At 31.6% G+C, this 21371-nt stretch overlaps 1 protein-coding gene across 1 annotated transcript in view; it reads left to right on the forward strand.

Annotated features, from left to right (window-relative positions):
* The window catches only part of LOC131853341 (proton-coupled amino acid transporter-like protein CG1139), a 37592-nt gene extending 16540 nt beyond the window's left edge, over nucleotides 1-21052 (forward strand). Inside the window, exons 7-9 of the mRNA XM_059204208.1 lie at nucleotides 573-785; nucleotides 10718-10887; nucleotides 20817-21052. Coding sequence (XP_059060191.1) covers nucleotides 573-785; nucleotides 10718-10887; nucleotides 20817-21052 — 619 coding nt within the window. The remainder of the gene's footprint in view (nucleotides 1-572; nucleotides 786-10717; nucleotides 10888-20816) is intronic.
* Nucleotides 21053-21371: the final 319 nt, after the last annotated feature.

The raw sequence follows: 21371 nt of genomic DNA on the forward strand, positions 1-21371 counted from the left end.
TAGTTAGTAGCCGATTCTGAAACCAGAGAATATGAAGAAATGAGGAGTAGGGTAACTAACATTGTGACACGAGAATTCTATAATTTATTTAACAGATTTTGATTAACAGCAACTTAAACTTAAACTTATTACTTATGTCCATTTGATATATTCATTCTATATAAAAAGTCTTAAAATTCCTAATGCTTACAATACTATCTAATTGTACAGAGAATTTGTTTGGCAACATCACAGTACAAATAATTTGTGTCTCCTTGTTAATGTTGACTGAAAACAACATTTATTTAAAAGAGCAACCCATAAGTCTCTTGCTTATTCTACTTATAATATAAGTCAGCGTTCTGAATAAATGGTAGAATAAAAAATATGACTATTAATTTCTTCTCATGAGTACGATTGTTTGTCGCTGATTTCTGTACATATAATATTATTCGTCTATTTACAAAAAAATGTATCTATATACATATTTATATCAGTTGTCTAGTAACCATAACACAAGCAGTTCTTAGCTTGGGGATAGATAGCTTAGTGTAAATTTTATCTATATATGATTATTATTAATTTAATTTCAGTACAGCGATATTTGCAATGGAAGGCATAAATATTGTGATGCCCATTGAAAATGAGATGAGACATCCACAGCTCTTCTTAGGATGTCCAGGGGTACTGAATATCACCATGACTTTCGTCGCCATACTCTATGGGGTGACCGGTGCATTTGGTTATTTGCGGTATGGAAACGAGGTGCAGGGAAGTGTGACGCTTAACCTACCGCAAGGAGACACGTGAGTACCTTTGTTATTCTTTTATAATCTTTACTAATTTTTTTTGACTTTTAACATAATGCAAGTCCCATCGTAACTTATTTTTTTTTGACTACTCCAATGCTGTTGGCCGCAGCCGGCCTTTAAAGCTTCATCGAATGTTAGGGAGCGAGTGAGTACAGATGGCACTCTAAACCCGCGGAAGGACTTATGGAGCGGCTGAAGGCCAACTCCCGCCTGATACGACTTTATTCAGAGGGCACCGCTAGGGGTTCGAACCTCAGCTCAGGCCGTCGTAAATTCGATTTGAGGGGTATCTTATTACTAATCTTACCTTCTAGTGTACAATGGAAACAAAAATTTTGCTAGCTATAATACAGGATCAGATAATATACCGTGGTACTTACCAACATCAAGCCGATTCAGTCCAAATCCTTACTAATATTATAAAAGTTAAAGTGTCTGTCTTTCTGTCGCGCTTTCACGCCAAAACTACTGAACTGGTATAAATTAAATTTAGTATACAAATAAGTCTAGACGCTGAGAAATGATATAGGCTATATAGATACTTTTGAATGCGAAATAAGTGTTGTAGGGGGTTGAAAGGGGAGAGGAAAGGTTGTATGCGTGTATTATTTTTAAAGCTAGAAGCATAAAATTTGAAAGTACGTAAAAGTTTTTACCCCTAAGAGGATAAAATAAAATAGAGTATGAAAGTTTCTATAAAAATTTGTTATTTTTGAAGTTAGAACGAAACATTTTTCGTTGGCCTCTTATAATTAGCCTAAATAGTTAAAAATGCTATCCAAGGTCACTATTACACGCGGACGAAGTCGCGAGCACTACTAGTATACTATATAAGTACTTTATATGTACTCTCTAAGTATACGTTTAGTACTCTGGAATACGTTTAGTCAACGTAAGATAGATACCAAGGGCGACAAATAATGACGTGATATACTTGATTCTGATTTTTATTTCTATTAGTTGTCTAGTACCCATAACACAAGGTCTGCTTAGCTTGGGACTAGATAGCGCGGTGTGAATTGTCCTGGCTTTATATTATTATCCAATTCTTCTGAACTGAAGTAGCTAGCGGAACTGGACGGTATAGATTTTGATAAAAAATATGACATGCACAATACGCCGAAATTTCATATGTTATAAATAATTTTGAGTTTATTATATTAGCCATGATTACTCATTTCTATCTGGTCGGCTTCAGCTTGTTTCCCACACCAATTACAAAGGCTTACAAATATCGGTGTCGAAGAGCTGTATTTTTTTTAATTAGGTTGAGTAGTATATAGATTCTAATTTTTACTTTTAATTGCAAATAACATCATCATCACCTCGACTACAGTGGGCTGATGATGATGTTATATACTACTGGACATGGATCTTTCCCACAGCACATCACTGGGCATGATCATTTGTTGTAACTTCACCTAGCTGTGGGGCGTCCTATGCTGTTCATCATAATGACAATTCGCGATCTTCTCTCTAGAACACGTCTACTTCAGCAAGCATCGGTTCTGCGACAGATATGTCCAGCCAACAGCCACTTCAACTTAGAAATTCGTAGAGCTATGTCGGTGACCTCAGTTCAATTATGACGAGTTCTATTTAGTTTGATTTGAGGTGAACTTATTTTTGCGGTTTCTTTGTGAATTCTCTATAAAAGTTAATTTTAATTGTCATTTCTATTGGTCTGAGATTTCATTATAATGAATTTTAGAAGTCAAAGATCTTACAGAAATATAGTCTTGTTATTGCTTTTGTTTCACTTTCACTTTTGTGATCAACAAATAATGTACCAATCAGAATATCCTCATAACAAAGCTTAGGTCTTAATTAACTTTGGCGTAAACAAAGTCCCAATAAATATCTAGACAGGCTTCAGGCTTAGATTAAATGTTACATTGTAGCAATTATGTTTAAACTCAATATTGGTTTATTGCATACGTGCATTATTGAAGATGCTTGAAATCTAATTATATGCTGATTTTATTATACCTATAATGTGACTTTTAATATATGGTATAAGTAAGTATTAAAATAATGTCAGTATTAATAAAATAGTACACATATTTCGACATTGTTTCAGCAAAGTTTTATAATCTATAATGGAATTAATAAAAAAATAAGTGTTACACATAAGTTACACCATATGTCAAATTTATTAAGTACTTTTTGTTAGGTGTCAATGAATATTATTTAAATATACTTAATGTATTAATAAATAATGTAATACTAGTACCTCTAATGCGTTGCCTTTTTGGAGGACTCCGAGTTTTCCTTGCCATGTAATTTCACCCACTATCTATAGTAATTTCAAAGATATTTTGCGGCCTAGCGCAATACCCGCCTATAGGCGAGTCTACGTCAAGGCGCGCCTCGCCTCATAGGCAGGGTATACGAGGCATCCAAGCAAACGACTCTGTACAAAATGTAGGAAAACTTAAACTTGAGACTATTGATAGGCTACTTCTGTATTCCAAAATCAAATATCATAATAACCTGATATTTAAGTATGAATCTGTAATAGTGGTCACTCAACGGTCGAAATTCGGCCTTAATTATTTTAAATTACAAGCCTGACCATTATTAAATACGGTATGGCATAGTAGTAACTCTCTGTGTCTTGAAATATCTAACTCTAAATACCGTTTCAATCGTGATGTAATGAATAATGTACTTTAATATCTACATGTAAGAGTTTCTTCTTCATTGATCAGGTATAACAAAATCTCGTGGCCCAAATATTAATTCACGATTTCCGTAACTCCTAACATCCATATTTCTCTGCGTTATAACATAATTTAGTTAGGCACAGACTTAGAACTAATAAAACTAATAAGAAAGTTCCTACAGAATAACGAACAGAAATAAATTCTTCGTGATGTTATAAGAAAGAAAATCAGTAACTTTTCATTGACTCTAATCAAGCTATTACCAGGAATTATATCACATTAGTAATTTAAAACTACGCTGATATTTAAATATATCATCTTGTTTCGAATAGAAATAAAATACTGATATAAAATGCGTAAGAAACTTTTTTAAAGAGTCAAATTGTGTTAAGATCTATTTAAAACTGAAACTCCTGTATATTCTCCGACTGTGCCTGCGATTTTCCATGAAAATTATAGCCTGTGATTTTGATATATAAGCAATATTAGTGTAAAGTTTTATCAAAATCCGTTCAATCGTTGTCGCGTGAAAGATAACAACCATCCATTCATAGAAATAGAAATAATCTTTATTCAAATAAACTCATTACAAACACTTTTGAATAGTCATATTTTGATTCTACCACTCATTCGGAATGCAGATTCATCACAAGAAGAATGAGCAAGAAACTTGTGTGTTGCTCTTTTTAATAGATGTTTTTTTTATATAAATAATTACAGTATAACAAGTAAGAGGCATGCGATAAGTCGCTACGCACTCATTATTAATATAATCAGATAATATAGTCAGTGCTATGGATTTAAAGTTTTTCTATAAAAACATTATTATCGTTAACGAATTCTTCAATTTTATAGTAAGCTTTTTTGCAAAGGAACTGTTTTATTTGACATTTAAATCTTTTTTCTGGCAGATTTATAACAGACTCTGGTATTTTATTGTAAAACCTTACGCAATTGCCATAAAACGAATTACTAACTTTAGCCAAACGACATTTAGGTAAAATTAGTTTGTTATTGTTACGTAAGCTTTTATTGGTGCAATCACTAACTCTTTTGAAACTGTCTATATTCCTCCTGGCATAGATGATATTTTCATAAATGTATTGAGAAGCAACGGTGAGGATATTTAATTCCTTAAAACATCATCATCATCATTTAAAATTATTTAAATAATTTCTCGTTTAATTCACAACAAATTCTTTTTTATCTTTATTTATTTAGGAGACTTTACGAGCTTAGAATCAGTATAATGAGCATGGTAGCTCTGTCTTAACACACATTTTATTATTAATATTATAAACACGAATGTTTGTTAGTATGGATGGATGTTTGTTACTCTTTCACACAAAAACTATTGAACGGATTTTGATGAAACTTTACAGTAATATACTTATACATCAGAATAACATATAGACTGTAAATTTCACAAAGGTGGAACGGTGAACATATCTTTTTATTAATATAGTTAAACGGGTATTAACACAAATATTTTCTTAATAAATAAAGGTATTTCCCTCTCTCGACGACTAGCTTTAACAAAGCTAGTGCAATCTACTCACAACGTAAATACCTAATTTACCATAATATTATTCATGTTAAAACCCGTTTAACTGCATTAGTAATAGATTGCAGACCTACTAATGATATATATATATATATATATATATATATACATAGTATTTAAACGGAATGTTTACTACCATTTTTATGTGCTGCCGATATTATCATGTTTATATAAAACGAAAATTAATTCTTACAAAAATATTTCTTTTTTATTTTATTTCCACTCTTATAGCTATTTTTACTGATCTTGGCCTAATACACTAATGAAGCAAACATTCTTTTAAAATAGATCGATAGATAATTGATTTAATGCCAACATAAAACAAATAATACAATTTACAATAAAACACTAAATAAGAAATAAAAAAATAACATAGAAAATTGGTAACAGAAGCTGCCTCAGTTATTGCTGACGTAAGTACAACCTCACTTAGGTGCACCTATACGTCCCTAGTTTTCAGACAGCCCCCATTCTAACATGCCGGTTTTTTAACTATATTTGTTTACATATAAATTTATTATATTTATGATAACAAAAAATATGAAATAAGATCTAGGACATATACACAAATATAATATACATAAAATGTGTCACAATATTCGATGTATGAGCACTGAATATTTTTTTTTTTAATTAGTTGTAGCTTATAATAAACAGAGCGATCTTCATTATATATTTTTAATAAATGAAACAAAAAAGATAAAAGTAAAAGTAGATAAAAAGTAAATTAATTAGTAAAGTAAATGAATATAGCTAGCTATATGTACAATAACAGAATCTAGTCTGAGAATAATAAGGAATATTGTTTTTAGAATCTAGTTATTATCAATGACACTGTCGAGTCTAGATCTAGACGGTACGTCGTGGTGAAGGCTGCTTGACGTGCCCACATTTCGCTGAAAATATTTTAATTCAACATCCTTGGAGACGAGCCACCCAACGAATACTGTCGGTCCCTATGTACGCTTAAATCTTTAAAACTACGTAACGGATTTTGAAGCGATTTTTTTGATAGATAGAGTAATTCAAGAAGGTTCATATGTACACCCGGGCAAAGCCGACACGAGTAGCTAGTAATTTATAAACCTTATACGTGTCTTTGCAATATACAATCTGTGGAATATAAAATGAAATTTTAAAAGAAAGTGGTATGACGTGAAACATACGCGCAAAAGAGAGAACACAAATATCTTAATAATATTATAAACGTGAAAGTTTGTGAGTATGAATATTTGTTACTCTTTCACGTAAAAACTACCGAACGGATTTTGATGAAACTTTAAAGTAATATATCTTATGCATCAGAATAACACATGGGCAATAATAATTTTGTATGAAATCTACCGCGGGTTCAACTAGTAATGAAGTAAAATCACTCACGATTACAGGCAACCTGCGCCCGCGCTGAATCGCTAACACACTTGCTCATACATAAAAAAACGCATCGTATAAAGATAGCCATTTTCTTAACAGTAATCGATAGTAATCGATCTATTCGTTTGACTTGTGTTGACAAGACACTACTGTTTCGTTTCTATTTCTACCATAATATTGGCTACGAAATAAATGTATTATAATACTCAATGGACGTAATTCAAAGCAATAAACTGGGCAATTTTCAATCTTTACGATTGTAATTATGTTGTAACTTGAAGAACTGAACTTAAGTTGTAAAATGAAATTTTCATAATAAAGCCATTCGCTGTTTTGAATTGAAATATAAAGATATTTCTTTCTGAGGTGATTAAATTCCATCTTTTGATTTATCTTCTCATAGATTTCGTACGAGGCTGTCACAATGAATCAGTGAATGCACTAAATGAAATCGTAACCCTAACATGAAGGTTTGAATTTACGCAAAATCTTCATCAATTGTGAACAGATTGAACAGATTCTTATCATATTTTTTGCAATCACTAAGGCGATCTATTCGAACTAATATATAAATATTGAAAAAGCAAAATACTGTATTTTATGTGCGTAAAAGGCAGTCTTAATAATATATGTAATTAAGTAAATACTTGGTAAATAAGAGAGAAGTGCATACCAGCAGACATTCCCAGACCCCAGGGATAGGGACCCCAGGGAGGGAGATCCCAGGGAATTTTGCAGGACAATAATTGTAAGGATTGTAAAATTGGAAAAATAAAGCTTTTTATTTATCTTAGATAGATACATAAAAAGCATCTATCTATCTATATCTATCAAAATAACAATACATAAGCGGTACTAATAATGACAGCACTGATATGCTTGTTTGCTGTTCCAAATATAAAAAGAAAATTAAAGTAAAGACAAAAGATACAAACATATTATTATTTAAATACAAACTTTCTGTTTAAAAAATTTATCTATGTTAATATATATAAATAAAGATAATATGGATATAGGTACTAATCAAAATACGTTGCATAGAATGGAGAGAGGCGAAAAACAGATAAGCGGATAAAGTTATTAACTAAAAACTAAACTACTAACTTTTCTTTATATGATTATCGACTTTTAAAAATGCATACAGTCGCAAGGTAGTCATTTTTATAGAGATCTCTAACTACTTTTTAAAATAAAGTACAAGTAATATGTCTAAAATCATTTAAGCATTGTGTTTGTTTATTTGTTGTAAAAGAGTATGAAGTATTTGCTCTTGAAACTTTCAGTTCTGAAGCACCAAATTAAATAAACCTATAAATATAAACATGTTCATAAATGTGTACACATAAGTACATGTATAAATAAGATGGTGATGAATTTTTATAAGGGTTATAAAAAGTTACGATGAATGAAATCACACGGATGCTGTAGATAGAGGTAGCCATCCTAATCTGTGGTTGAATAATATTTTACGAGGCAATAAATAAGATGGTAGGTTTCACGCTCGCAGTAACCAACCTGCTTTCAAATTTACATAGACGATGATGTGAAAATTACAATGTTATGTTAGTTAAATGATAAACGGCACCCTTTTATACCGACTTCGAAAAATATTTTTTTTATACGATTGTATTTTTATTTATCAATACGTGCAGAACGTATGTATTTCGATAGTTCTTTTTGCAATCTGTAAGATCAAGTACATTTTATTTCACAATAAAAAATGTAACTACAAATCTGCTCAATTGGGAATAAATCAACACGGGAATAACTCAATGATTGCAAAATGAAAATAATTGAAATCATAGTTTCGCATAAATATTGTTTTATCTGAAAATATCCAAAAATGTACCTTCTCACAACACTGCCTTCAACTGCTTTCTATTTTACCCTATGGTTAGCTCATAGAGAATGCCATACGGCATTAAGCTTGCCAATTGTACACAACTTTTTAAATAGTACAATAAGAATAAATAAATATAATCTAAATCTAAAATATAAACTTTTCATATTAAAAAAATACATATTCATGTAGGGTATTTTAGTCACTTATGCATCATGTCATGTTCTTGTAATATATTTTTTTCCTTGCCTACATATATTATAGCCATCAGATGAGCAATATAGTCTTCCATTCTAGGCCATAAACGTAAAATAAAAAAACAATGTGCTTTCATTGTTTTTTGTAAGAAAATCTAATTCATTTATTACATCATCAAAAAGAGACTGAAAAAAGTATTAACCTAATTCTGGCGCAGCTGGCTTAAAAAGTCCTGAAAGTAGTCTGGATATTGATGGAAAAAGATACGTTGCAGGTTTAGAAAGAATTCGTTCACAGACAAAAATGGTCTTAAAGAAACTGCGACTAGAACAAATTGATGGGATATTGAGATAGAACAGACATATCGTTGGAACAATTGACAAATTGACTGTGTGTTTATTTTTTATGTATACAGAAATGTTGTCTGTATTATATAGGTTTCAATATTAAAGTAGATAAAATAATTTAAACGATATAATGTAAAAAAAGATCATAAGATATTTTTGGAAAAAAGGTTTTGTACGAATTCGAACGCGGTTCCTATGATCTCGGTGATTCGAATTGGAGGAACAACGGTTAGGTTTTTAGCTGATATAAATCCGGCAGTCCGCATCGGCCTTTAGTCGGTGAGCCGAATTGCATTCCATGAAAATACCGTGTCGGTACCTGTAACATCGCGTAATAAAAAGGGAAACTCCGATCAGTTCCCGGGACTTGTGTCCCGGGTGTAGGTTTAAGAGGCCCATTTGCAGATATATGTTAACACATATCATCATCACTAGTTTTGCTCTCCCTGACGAGCCAAATTTGGTAGAAACCTGCTAGTGTACCTTTAAATACACGTTCTAATATAGAACTTACTACAGTACTGTATGAAGATTTTCTTGACGTAAAACAAAGGTTGGAAAACAACAGTTTTTTTTATAGACTCAGCCCGCGAGACTCCGTAACTGGGAAAATATTATATTCCTATTCGGAAAGATAATAGTCCATAAAATCTTTATTTGTACTCCAATAGAAAAAAACAACGCAATATTTTAAATGGAGCGTCCAACAAATCGATTAGGTAGTTTAGTACCATAAAATTCTAGTCATTGTTTTGAGTTATAAATGATATAATATCATCTCTTTTGTTGATGAAGTCCAACAATAATAGTTTTTCTTATACGTATCTATTTTCCACCTACAGACTGTGATCAGTTACAATCTTGTTATATGTAAGTATAGAAAAAAAAGTCGTTCAACGACAAATGTGGTCACAAAGGAACTGGGACTAGAATAAATTGATGGGACAACGAGGTAGATCAGACATGTCGATAGGAATGGGACAATTGAGTGACAAATAGTCTATATGTTTATCGTCTTTGGTAGAAAACAAATTCATCCATCCATTTTGACAAGTATTTATTATGTTAAGCTTGGGATAAAATAGCAGTTTATTTACTGCCCTATCATCAATACTGGAGAAAGTATGAATTGTTATAAGGAAAATATTACAAACACTCACTATACTTTATCGCTACGCAGTTTACTTTGTAAACTATGTTTTGGTTTGATACTGAAAGATACGGAAGCAAAATTACAGGAGACGATAGCGAATAATAACATAACAATAACAATAGCTCAGGACAATTCGAACAGCGCTGTCTAGTCCCAAACTAAGCAGAGCTCGTGTTATGGTTACTAGACAAAGAATATAAATACATACATATTATACATAGAAAACATTCAGATCGATACAATCGATCAACCCGCTACAGGAGTAAGGCGGTGTGACAAACGAGGTCGTGAAAATACATATGTATTACAGTACTACGGAGGTCACATGAAGTTGCGATGTCTATAGTGCTTTTTTTTTGTGGATGATAATGGGATGGTGCACCCGCCTGCGCTAACGGTTTACGCTGGCGGGGCACCAGTGGAGGACGATAAGATGAGCATAAGGTCAGGTCAGTTAGCCCATTGTGACAAATTTATCAGGAACACGACGGTTTCCAGGGGGAACCGCGTGGAGGTCGACCTGACATGGTACATTGCTAGCAATGGGGTTATCAATCCACATTACTAACAATCCCCTTCCCCCCATGTCTATAGTGCTATTCATGTATAGGAATAATACAGTAGCCACTTTCCACCCGGTGGGCTATGATTTTTTTTATATTATGGAGTTAGCAAACAGGCTTATAAGCCATCTGATGGTAAACGATTACCGTAGCCTATATAAAACATAATAAAATTGAAATTGAAATGAAATTTATTTGTTATATATATAATCTTGTTTCAGGTTAGCAATGGTGGCTAAATTTCTCATTGCCGCAGCAGTGTTCTTCACTTACTGCCTTCAAATGTATGCCCCAATGGATATAATTTGGGGTCGAATACAAATGAAGATAAGCAGGCGCTTTTATAACACAGGACAATTCCTATTGAGGACTTTCAGCGTGCTTTTAACAGGTATGCTATATGTAAATGCGCAATGAATATGTAAATGTTAAAAATAAACATTATATTTTTTTATACGTACAATTAGGGAAAATCTCGGGATCTCACCACGTTTTCTTTATTTTTATTGAGTTCCTGATATTTCGGCAGCTTCAACCGCCATAATCACGGGTAAACTGTAGAGCAGCGGGTAAATGGTAAATAAAATCTTTTATAGCCAAAGATATTCGTCTACCTGCACACGTTTGTTACTACTGAATTGAATGATGATATAAAAACTAAATCAAACCTGGTAAGATCCAGTGATTTTTCATAATTGTACGTATTAGAAATGACCGCTTGAAATTTAAATCAGTATATATGTTTTTAATATCTAGTTATTTGCTTTCATAATACCATATATAGCTGTATTAATTTTATTTTAAGCATGTTCTAGAATTATATAGATAGATTTGGTTATCTATAATATCTACAGATGACATAAAACTATTTTTTTATCTATTAAGATTTAAATAATTTAAATAATTCTCTGTATATTGTGGATACTTAAAAATATCACGAAATAACGATTTTATTAAGTACTTTTCTTTTATATATATATTTTTAAATACTTCAACATACTTATAGTTTCCTTGATTGGTAGACTTCAGATACCTATAATTGGTATATATTGGCTCATTATTCCGGACGAGATACGCACTAGAGTTCTGAAATATGTAACAGTCTTTTAAGTATAAAAATGACATATTGAATTAAATATTACACAATTTTAGTAATTAAATATATACCATTTCAAATTATTAATTATTATTACTATTTTTATTATTATTATTATATATTATATAAAAAATAACTCGTCCTCCTCTCTTCTCTTCCGCTTGCTGTGCCCAACAGGGTCCATAATTAACCTACTTTGAAATGTACCTGTCTATCTATCTATTGTAAAATTATGGAATGCAAAGCTTAAATAAATAAATAAAAAGATGAAAAAAGAAAATGAACGTTCGCCGTTTTTGTTATTGTTGTTAAAAATGTCACAAGTACTAGACACAGAGATCTGCTTTGTCCACATTAAAATTAAATAGAATAAAATATAAATAACTGCTAGAAAAATACTCATAGACAAAGATACCGCCTGTATTTACTTTTATTATATAAACTATTTCGCGAGTGACGTTCGTCATATTCCGCAAGAGACTGTCACCGTTTTCCTGCCATTTTTAACAGTGCTCTAGTTTGGACTGCAGGTCAATGGGTACAGTTATTTTATGGGCATTCGTTGCCCATCTAAGACTATATGTTTGTGGAACGACATCTTATAGGCCCGGTTAAGTTGTAGTGGCAATACACGCTGCTTCACCAGATTATATAAGCTGGACTTTTTAAAAGAATTTTCTATTTAGTTGACATTCAGAATAGATTAAAAATAACGCAATTTCCTGTTTATATTATTTCCGTAATAACAACTTATTATTTAGACCTCTATAACCTACACCTACCCACATATTGAATTAAAAGAATATGTATATTATTTTTCATTGTTAAATGTTAATTGAGTATTATTACGGTTTATTGAAATGTCATGACCGTATTACTAAAGTTACAATATGAATGATAAAATAATCAAAGTTATAAATATAGTTTCGGTAGGACTAGCCAGGAAAAGAAAGGAAGATAATCTCTTCAATCATCCTATAATAATTTCATACCAACTATTTACTTGCATAAACCTTTATAAGAATACATAAAATGAATATCTGTTCTATTTTTTCTCGACTTAATTTATGGCTAGTGACAACCATATGTGCGTAGATGGTATTCACAGATTTCTGAGAAAATCATGCAAGTTTTTCACTGCGAAACAGTAATGAGCGAGTAATAGGTGGCAATAGGTCAGCCGTGTAAGACAGTTGGCCGTCACTGAAGGCATGAAATATAAAAAGATCCGATCTGTTTGAATACCGAATAAAATATAGAATAAAATAGAAATAGAATAGAAAACTAATCACAATTCAAGCTGAGCTACGCAATACGTATACCGGATAATTGATAGAAAAATTGATCCTATTGTAACAATTTATATCTTATATATAAAATTCTCGTGTCACAGTTTTCGTTCCCATGCTCCTCCGAAACGGCATGACCGATTCTCATGAAATTTTGTGAGCGTATTGAGTAGGTCTGAGAATCGGCCAACATCTATTTTTCATCCCCCTAAATGTTAGGGGTAGTCCACCCCTAAATTGTTTTTTTACTTTTTAGACAAAATTTTTAGTTTCTATTTATTTATGATACAACATACAAAAATACATACAATCCTAATTTTTCAACCTACTTTTTTATAGCGTTATTAATTTATATGGCAAATCAACGTTTGCCGGGACAGCTAGTACATATATAAAAAACACCTCTAATTATAAATGCTTTTTAAAGTAAATAAATAGGTATTGAAAAACATACATAGCGCCGTATAGTTGAAATGACTTTAACTTCATTAATATTTGTATTATGGGTGGCAAGCTAATGATAAATATGACATACTAGCTGTGCCCGCGGTTTCACCAGCGGTAAATTTCAATAAAAAATATAGCCTAATTGTTATTCTGATGCATAAGCTATATTATTATAAAGTTTCATTAAATTCCTTTCAGTAGTTTTTGCGTGAAAGAGTAACAAACATCCATACTCACAAACTTTCACGTTTTATTATTATTAAGATTAATGAGATAGATGAGATAACGTATTTTTGTAAATATGTACAAAATATAGAGATTTAATTACAAATTAAAATTAATTTTAATTAGCGATTTCCTTTAAATCTATCCATTTACTGTGCATATGTACTGCTGTGCATATGTACTGCTGTATTTGCGGAATTAACACAGTTCACAGTAAAACCCTAATACTCTTGTATTAGGGTTGGACTAGTGTAGATGGCACTGCCAATTATGACCCTCAGAATAGCCTCAGCCTGAAATTGATGACGCATAGATACTGTTGCCGTTCAGTGTTAGTCTTTTAAAATTGCATCACATCGTTTCCATCACAAATATATTGACATATTTTATGTAATACTATAATAATTTGACTAGTAGAAAGAATCATCAGGCATTAAGTTCGCCATGTATACATTTTTGCGTCCAAAACAGTAAATAAATATTAATTTCTATAATTTATTAATATAACTATGTATCAACTTATATTTGTAAAAAAATACTGACATAAATTTTGCATGTATTAGTGATGAAAGATGTCCTATATAAGTACATAGTATAAAACAAAGTTGCTGTCGTTGTCTGTCCGTCCTTATGTATGCTTACATCTTTGAAACTACGCAACGGATTTTGAAGCGGTTTTTTTTTTTTAATGATGGAGTGATTCAAGAGGAAGTTTTATATGTATAATACATGTACAACCGGGCGAATACGGGCCAGTAGCTAGTATAAGTATAATATAGTGATTAATCCTCATTAAACGTTAGATGCAGTCTTCACTTCCTAACTATCATAAACTGTACTGTAAATATATTAATAAATAATTTTATCTTTGACTTCAATAGTATAAAATGTGGTAACGATAAAATTAATTAAAACCTAACTTGTTACTATATTTTATTCAAGTTTAATTTTATTAGAAAGTTTTCAATGCCGTCTAGGTTTGAACTCATGACTCCATTAGGGTTCATAAGTTAGGATATTATTAGCATATTCTGGAATAAAACAAATTTTAAACTTCTATTTTAACATATTTACTGAGCAAACGATTAATTAAGTAACAGACGTGCGTGACAATAGTTGTTCGTGCACAGGATTTTCATGTAATGTTAACTCCTAAACAAGGAAACAATGTTAACAAATTGGCTTTGAAAAAATATAAAGACTTTTGTTTTCAGCCAGTTATTTTCAATTGAATATATATTCTGAACTGTTAGGAAAAAAATAACATAATAAACTTAATTTTTATTAGTGACTAAAATTTTTACTACATTATTTTTATTGAGGAAACTCCATAAAAATAAAACGTGGTAAGATCCCGTGATTTTTACTAATTATACATATAAAATTATACTAATTAATTTTTTAAAATTTAAATTTTAATTTAGAATAGAATAACATTTATTACCTCACACATCACAATACAACAATAACAGTTCTGACAGCAGCATATAAATTATTATACAAAATAAACGTAAATGAAAACAATGCATCGAATTAGATACGAAATCATTATATATAACAAAAAATTGTAAAAAATTACACGATGAGCCTCTGAAAATCCATCACTGAACGGAGTATTACAAGATAGCAGTATAAAGTAGATATGACATACTTTATAGGTATATGTTGTAGACATACTCTATACATGAAAATCCGTTATGATGACAGAGTTATATGTAAGCACGTTCAGGAAGATTGATGAGAATATCGACCTGTTACGACTTGGATTTGATTGATTCCAAGTACCGATCTAATATTGTGTCAGTGAAGTAATGCTCTCGCTCAAATTCGATTTCATTTTACATCTATACTATTATTATAAAGAGCTAAAGAGTGTGAGTTTGGATGTACAGAGAAAACTGCGGTACTAATGATTCGATTTGGAGAATTCTTTCAGTATTGGATAGCATATTTATCGAGAAACTCTATAGGCTATATAACTTCACGCTATTATTAATAGGAGCGGAGCTGCATGAAAAATGTCTGAGAAACAGGGAAATATAATACAGACAAAGTTGTGTGGAGACGAGATATGCATCTTTATCTTATTTCGTCTTATTACATCTTAGCGTAGTTACGATAACGATAATATTTTATGCAAAAAAAATATTTTAGATTACAAACAGACGTTTGTAGATATTACAAACTTAAGACAAATATAAATAAATTTGTAAATTTATCGCAAACCAAACCTAAGTTACTAACGTGGATGTAGTTTACATATGTAAATGTAGCTTTATATCTCTTTCCTCTTTTATTTACTACGCTAGTTACCTATAAATATCTTAAAATCTGTCGTTCATTCTTGTTTTTTTTAATAAATGGTAATAAATAACCCGATTATCTAATAATAAAACTAGCAGACCTCATAAACGTTGGATTGCCATATAAATTAAAATCACTATTAAAACTAGGGGTTGGTGAGAGAAGGGTGAATATTTAGAGTTTTTTATGCCACATTACAAAAAATATATATTAGGGATAGACAATACTTATCACTTAGGGTATGAAAAATAGACAGTAGCCGATTCTCAAAATATGCATATAAAATTTCATAAAAATCGTTGAAGCCGTTTCGGAGGAGTATGGTAACTAAAATTGTGACACGAGCATTTTATATATATAAGATTATAAAAAAGTTGTAGCACGATTATAAATTTATTGAAGAGACTCTTTTAAAATAATTAATTTTATATTATGTTTCATATACTATTAATATCTTACGTACCTACCTAAAATAACTCGACCATTTTTTGTATATTCTACTGTTATAGACATAGTAATATTGTAAATGTTACATGCAATTTATATATATATTATATAGTATATTTATAGTGGATGAAAGTTCCGTATCCTCTGCCTTCTTCGACTGTCAGGTAACATCAATATCGAAAGAAAACGAAGCGAAATTGGATATAAACAAAATTTATTGAACGTACACACATGTGATAGCATAGTAGTTTACTACTACAAAGGTCGCGAGTTCGAATATGATCGCAAAAATGTTTAGTGTCAATGAATTTTCTGTCTGATTCGCCGGCAATGGATACACCGAAAACAAATCTGTGATTAATTCGCCTCCTGATTTAAATTCAATTAGGTATATCTACACAGAGAAATACGTACATGTCAACTATTACATTGACAGATGGGATGGGAATTCCTCTGGCTATTCCAATTGGGATAACAGTCATGAAGTTTGAAAATATTCGCAACCATATCACTAAAATACAATTAGATTCTCACTTCTACGGCCGTCAGTTAAAAGTCAACATTGAATACGAGTGAAAGTAAAATGGGGATATAAAAACGATTTATTATCCGTACAGAACGAATTCCAAAGTTGCTTGTTGACAGAGATGAACCCTAGTAAACAAATACACACAGGAACTTTAACAGCGTATACCATTATTTGCATAATTCCCCTTCTCTGTTGCTATGGACAAACAAAAAGTTTGTAGTCGTATAAAAAGGTCGAAGTACGAGATGATTCGATACAGTATTAGGTTGGTTACAAAAGTTACCGACGATTCTAGAGCCGATTCTAATCGCAAGAACGAGGACTACCAAGGGATTTTAATATTAGAATCCCACAGTATCCTCTCACACCCCATCATATTGTAGGGCGATTCTATATGAACATTTACACTGGAAATAAAAAAGGTTACAGGTACTCTGATAGCCGTCAGATTGCATTTGGTTGGTACACTCTATCCACTTTGTCAATTTCCGGGCAATGAAGCAGCCAATTGGAGTTCATTGCAACAAACCATCACCAGAGTTAAACTTTGTACTATGTCATACGCGTGGGTCTAAATCCTCGTTTATCTATTTCAAGTTACTTATTTATAAGGTGACCATCAAGCTAATTTGGACATGTAGTATATAAGTGTGGGAAAGTGCTAGTAGCTCAATTGAGATTTTTCAACGTTCCAAAATCTTGAAGACCATTCTTCAATTATTTATAACTCGGAAATCCATCACTTCTTGAATTTTCGCGGTAACAATCCCTGACAATTCCTAAAAATAACACATTTACTGGAGACGGAAACGAGCACTCTAGTTCTTAATCCCTAAATTTACACCAGAGGACCTCATTAAATAAGAATTTGTGCACTCGCACCAATCCGTTTATAGTAAACATAAATTGCAAGGAACAAAAGTCTATCAACCGCCAAACAACTTTGCAAGCTGTGTTTCAGTTGGAAGGGGAAATGCGTCAGTAAAATTACGTAGTACAGAGGCATGTCATGTTAATCCTCCGAAATAGCAACGTTGGAGGAGTATTAAGGGTGACTGAATGCTTGTCACTACATTCAGTTTATTCGGAAACACTCGTATTACACGGATGACTGTGTAAGCCCGCTCTAAGTATGGATCTGGCGATTCCCGCCAAATCGGCAAATTTTTTTATGTAACCGTATACTATCTCTTTTGATTTATCTTTCATTTGACGGCCTCGGTGAACTAGGGGTTTATAGCACACCGTTCTACTTCCTATGGTCGCGGTTTCGATTCCTCGCACAATGCAAACATTTGTATTCATGAATATGTTTGTTGGTATCTTGGTGTTTTCTATGTATATCTTTAATAATAAATCCAAGTATTTACATCAGTTGTCTACTACACATAACACAAGTTCTGCTTAGCTTCGGACTAGATGGCGCTGTGTAAATTGTCCACGGTAATTATTATTATTATTCGTAAAAGTTCGTCAGTTTTTGTACGTCGTAGTTACATTTTATTTAGCTCTTTTACAATACGTCACTTACCTCTACGTATTTCTACTGTCATTGAATCTCCATTCTCCTTCTAAATATACAAACCAGCATTACATTCCTAATCTTTCTCACTATTTCGTCTTTCGAGCCTTAGCATAATAAAAATGAATAGCGTCATAAAGTAATAAATGCAGCTAGGATTTATACGACGACGTAATATCACTAGAGTTGTAAATTCTTTGTAGGTATCTCAATCCACGGAGTGACATGCCGCTGGCCCGGAGCGCTCTTGTTCTATCAGTTCCCTCTACTACATTGTACAGTATAGTAGGAACTACAGCATCCTTGTATCACAGATAACATAATATTCATACTTTACCAATCTCTGAGGTTTGTATTGGACGCAAAACTTTCCTAGTAGCATACTTATCACATATAGTAATAACAGGTACTATATATATACATACATATATACAGTGAAAGTTCTATACCAGCAATCTTCGGTGACGTAGTAAGTTTAACATGAAATTTAATTAGAGTCTAGGAGAGTAATATCTAACTATGAATATTGTTTTCTTGTTTCAATGTATTGTGTGTTACTGCGAACCAAAATCTAATTCCTGTGAATCTGCCTGTAATTGTACAGGCTATATTATATAAGCTATATTATTAACCGATACTGTAATAATAATAATAACTCTGGACAATTCACACAGCGCCATCTATCTGCAAGTTAAGCAGGGATTGTATTATGGGTACTAGACAACTGATAGACATACGTAGTTTTATATTCTAAATACAAACATAATATATGTATATAGAAATGACGCAGACGAATACAAGCAATAATTTTATTAATACAAATGTTTGTACCGAGCGAGGAACCCGCGACCATCGGTATCAAGTAAAGCAGTGTTATAAATCACTAGATCACGTGGAACCACTTTAATCAGGTTTTTCAAATATTTATATTTTTTTTGTTTCTTTTTTTTTTTAACTTACCATTATTATGTCGCAAGCTCATTTGACCCTATGCTATAAAAAATTGATCAAAAGATACGAACCTCTTGAAATATTACGCTATTTATAAACTAAACAAGATAGTATTTCATTAATGAGATAAATGTATAAACATTATGATTTTATTTTTGACCTACCTACGTATTAATTAGTAATCAGCGTGGGGAAAGTACTTTAGAGTATTTTCCATTTATTTATTGTGATAAACGACAAACCTCACAGATTTTCTGCGTAGGTATAATCTGGCTTCAATTATTCATAAGCTTTCAATGTTGAGTCAAGACGAGTTACAAATATTGTACATAATCTTTACATAGTATAAAACAAAGTCGCCAACGCTGTCTGTTCGCTTATATCTTTTAACTATTAACAAATTCTTAATGCTTTACGTCCAATCATCGCAGGTTCGATTTCTCGCACGGCACAAACATTTGTATTCATGAGTATGATCGTTTGTATCGGTCTGGGTGTTTTCTATGCATATTATATATGTATTTACGAAATAAAATTCTATGTATTTGTACCAGTTATCTAGTACCCATAACACAAGCTTTAGCTAGCTTAACTTGGGTCTGGGTGGCGCTGTGTGAATTGTCCTGAGATTATTATTATTGTTATATTATTATTTCTAAATCAGTAATCAATCTAAAAATTACGCGATCAAACTCGTTACTACTATTAGAGCCATAATCTTTAAATAATATAATCTTTAAATAGTTTTAAAATTACTTATATCTTTTAAATTACGTAATAAATTTCAATGCAGTTTTAGTAATAGACAGAGTGCTTCAAGAAGAATAATTAAATATACAATACATGCGTGTTATAATATAGAACATGCCGAGAAGTTCAAGAATTAGTAATGTATCCGTGCAAAGCCGGGACGAATGGCTAGTTATTAATAATAATAGTCTTTATTTAAGTAAACGTAATTGACAAGACAAGTGCGTGTGCTAAATCCATATGCTAATTACCAAATAGCGAAAAGAAATACTATAAAATACAAAGTACTGCAAATTATTAGTTATAAAAGATGTGTTAAGTGTTATTTTCGTTTAAAGATTGTCTTAAAAATTACAACGACCCCAATAAAGCTAGTCCTTCCCAAAAAAAGGGGAAAAACCCCTTTTTTTGGGAGTTTTATACACAAAATGATAATCCCATCGTACCTATAATAAATAACAAAGAACAAATAATCAACTAATGTGATACGAGCCAGAATTCTGTCAATTTATATTTTTAACTTACTCTTCAGTGATGGTAATGTCGCTTGGAATAATTACCAAACCAACAAAACTAATTAATCAAAGAGAAGGTTATTAGATGGACAGGTCGTAGATTCGCTGTCTGTCATATTAGATACCATATTTCCCGTGAAATATAGCCCGACACACATTCACAAATCAAGCCCTTGACTTCCACAACTAGAATAACAGTAGTACAACTATGTTATAAATCAATAAATATATGTTTTTCTTTACAGTTATACTTGCTGTAGCAATTCCAGACCTGGAACTCCTAATAGGACTGGTTGGCGCCATTTTCTTCTCTACCTTAGGTCTACTGATACCAATACTTGTTGAAACGGTGCATAGATGGGAGCGAGGACTGGGAGCCTATTCTTATATATTGTGGAAGAATTTAGTAGTGTTAATTCTTTACTTAATAGTTTTAATATCTGGATGTTATTCATCTATTAGTGCAATGATAGAAAAGTAGAATATATCACGAATTTTAATGTGTAATTGTAAAATATCCTGCTTTGTTAAAATATGATCTATTGTTATGTGTATTAGATACAAATCTATTGTATTCATACAAACTTTAATTTTTTATGAAAAATAACGGTATTGTCTCCCAACTATGTTAGCAGCAACTGCACCATTGGAAGTTAATAGGATGAGAATAGAGTGAAATCAATTATCAAAAATTTGTCAGTTTCTTATACTTGTGTATTTTATTAGTTTGTTGTACCAGGTGTCCACTTAACCACGATTTCAATGGAATCATGAGTTTATATGAAGCACGCTTGGAAGTC

This window comes from Achroia grisella, unplaced genomic scaffold (genome assembly GCF_030625045.1).
Source record: "Achroia grisella isolate CSIRO2021 unplaced genomic scaffold, CSIRO_AGI_Agris_v1 utg900, whole genome shotgun sequence".
Taxonomy (NCBI): Eukaryota; Metazoa; Arthropoda; class Insecta; order Lepidoptera; family Pyralidae; genus Achroia; species Achroia grisella.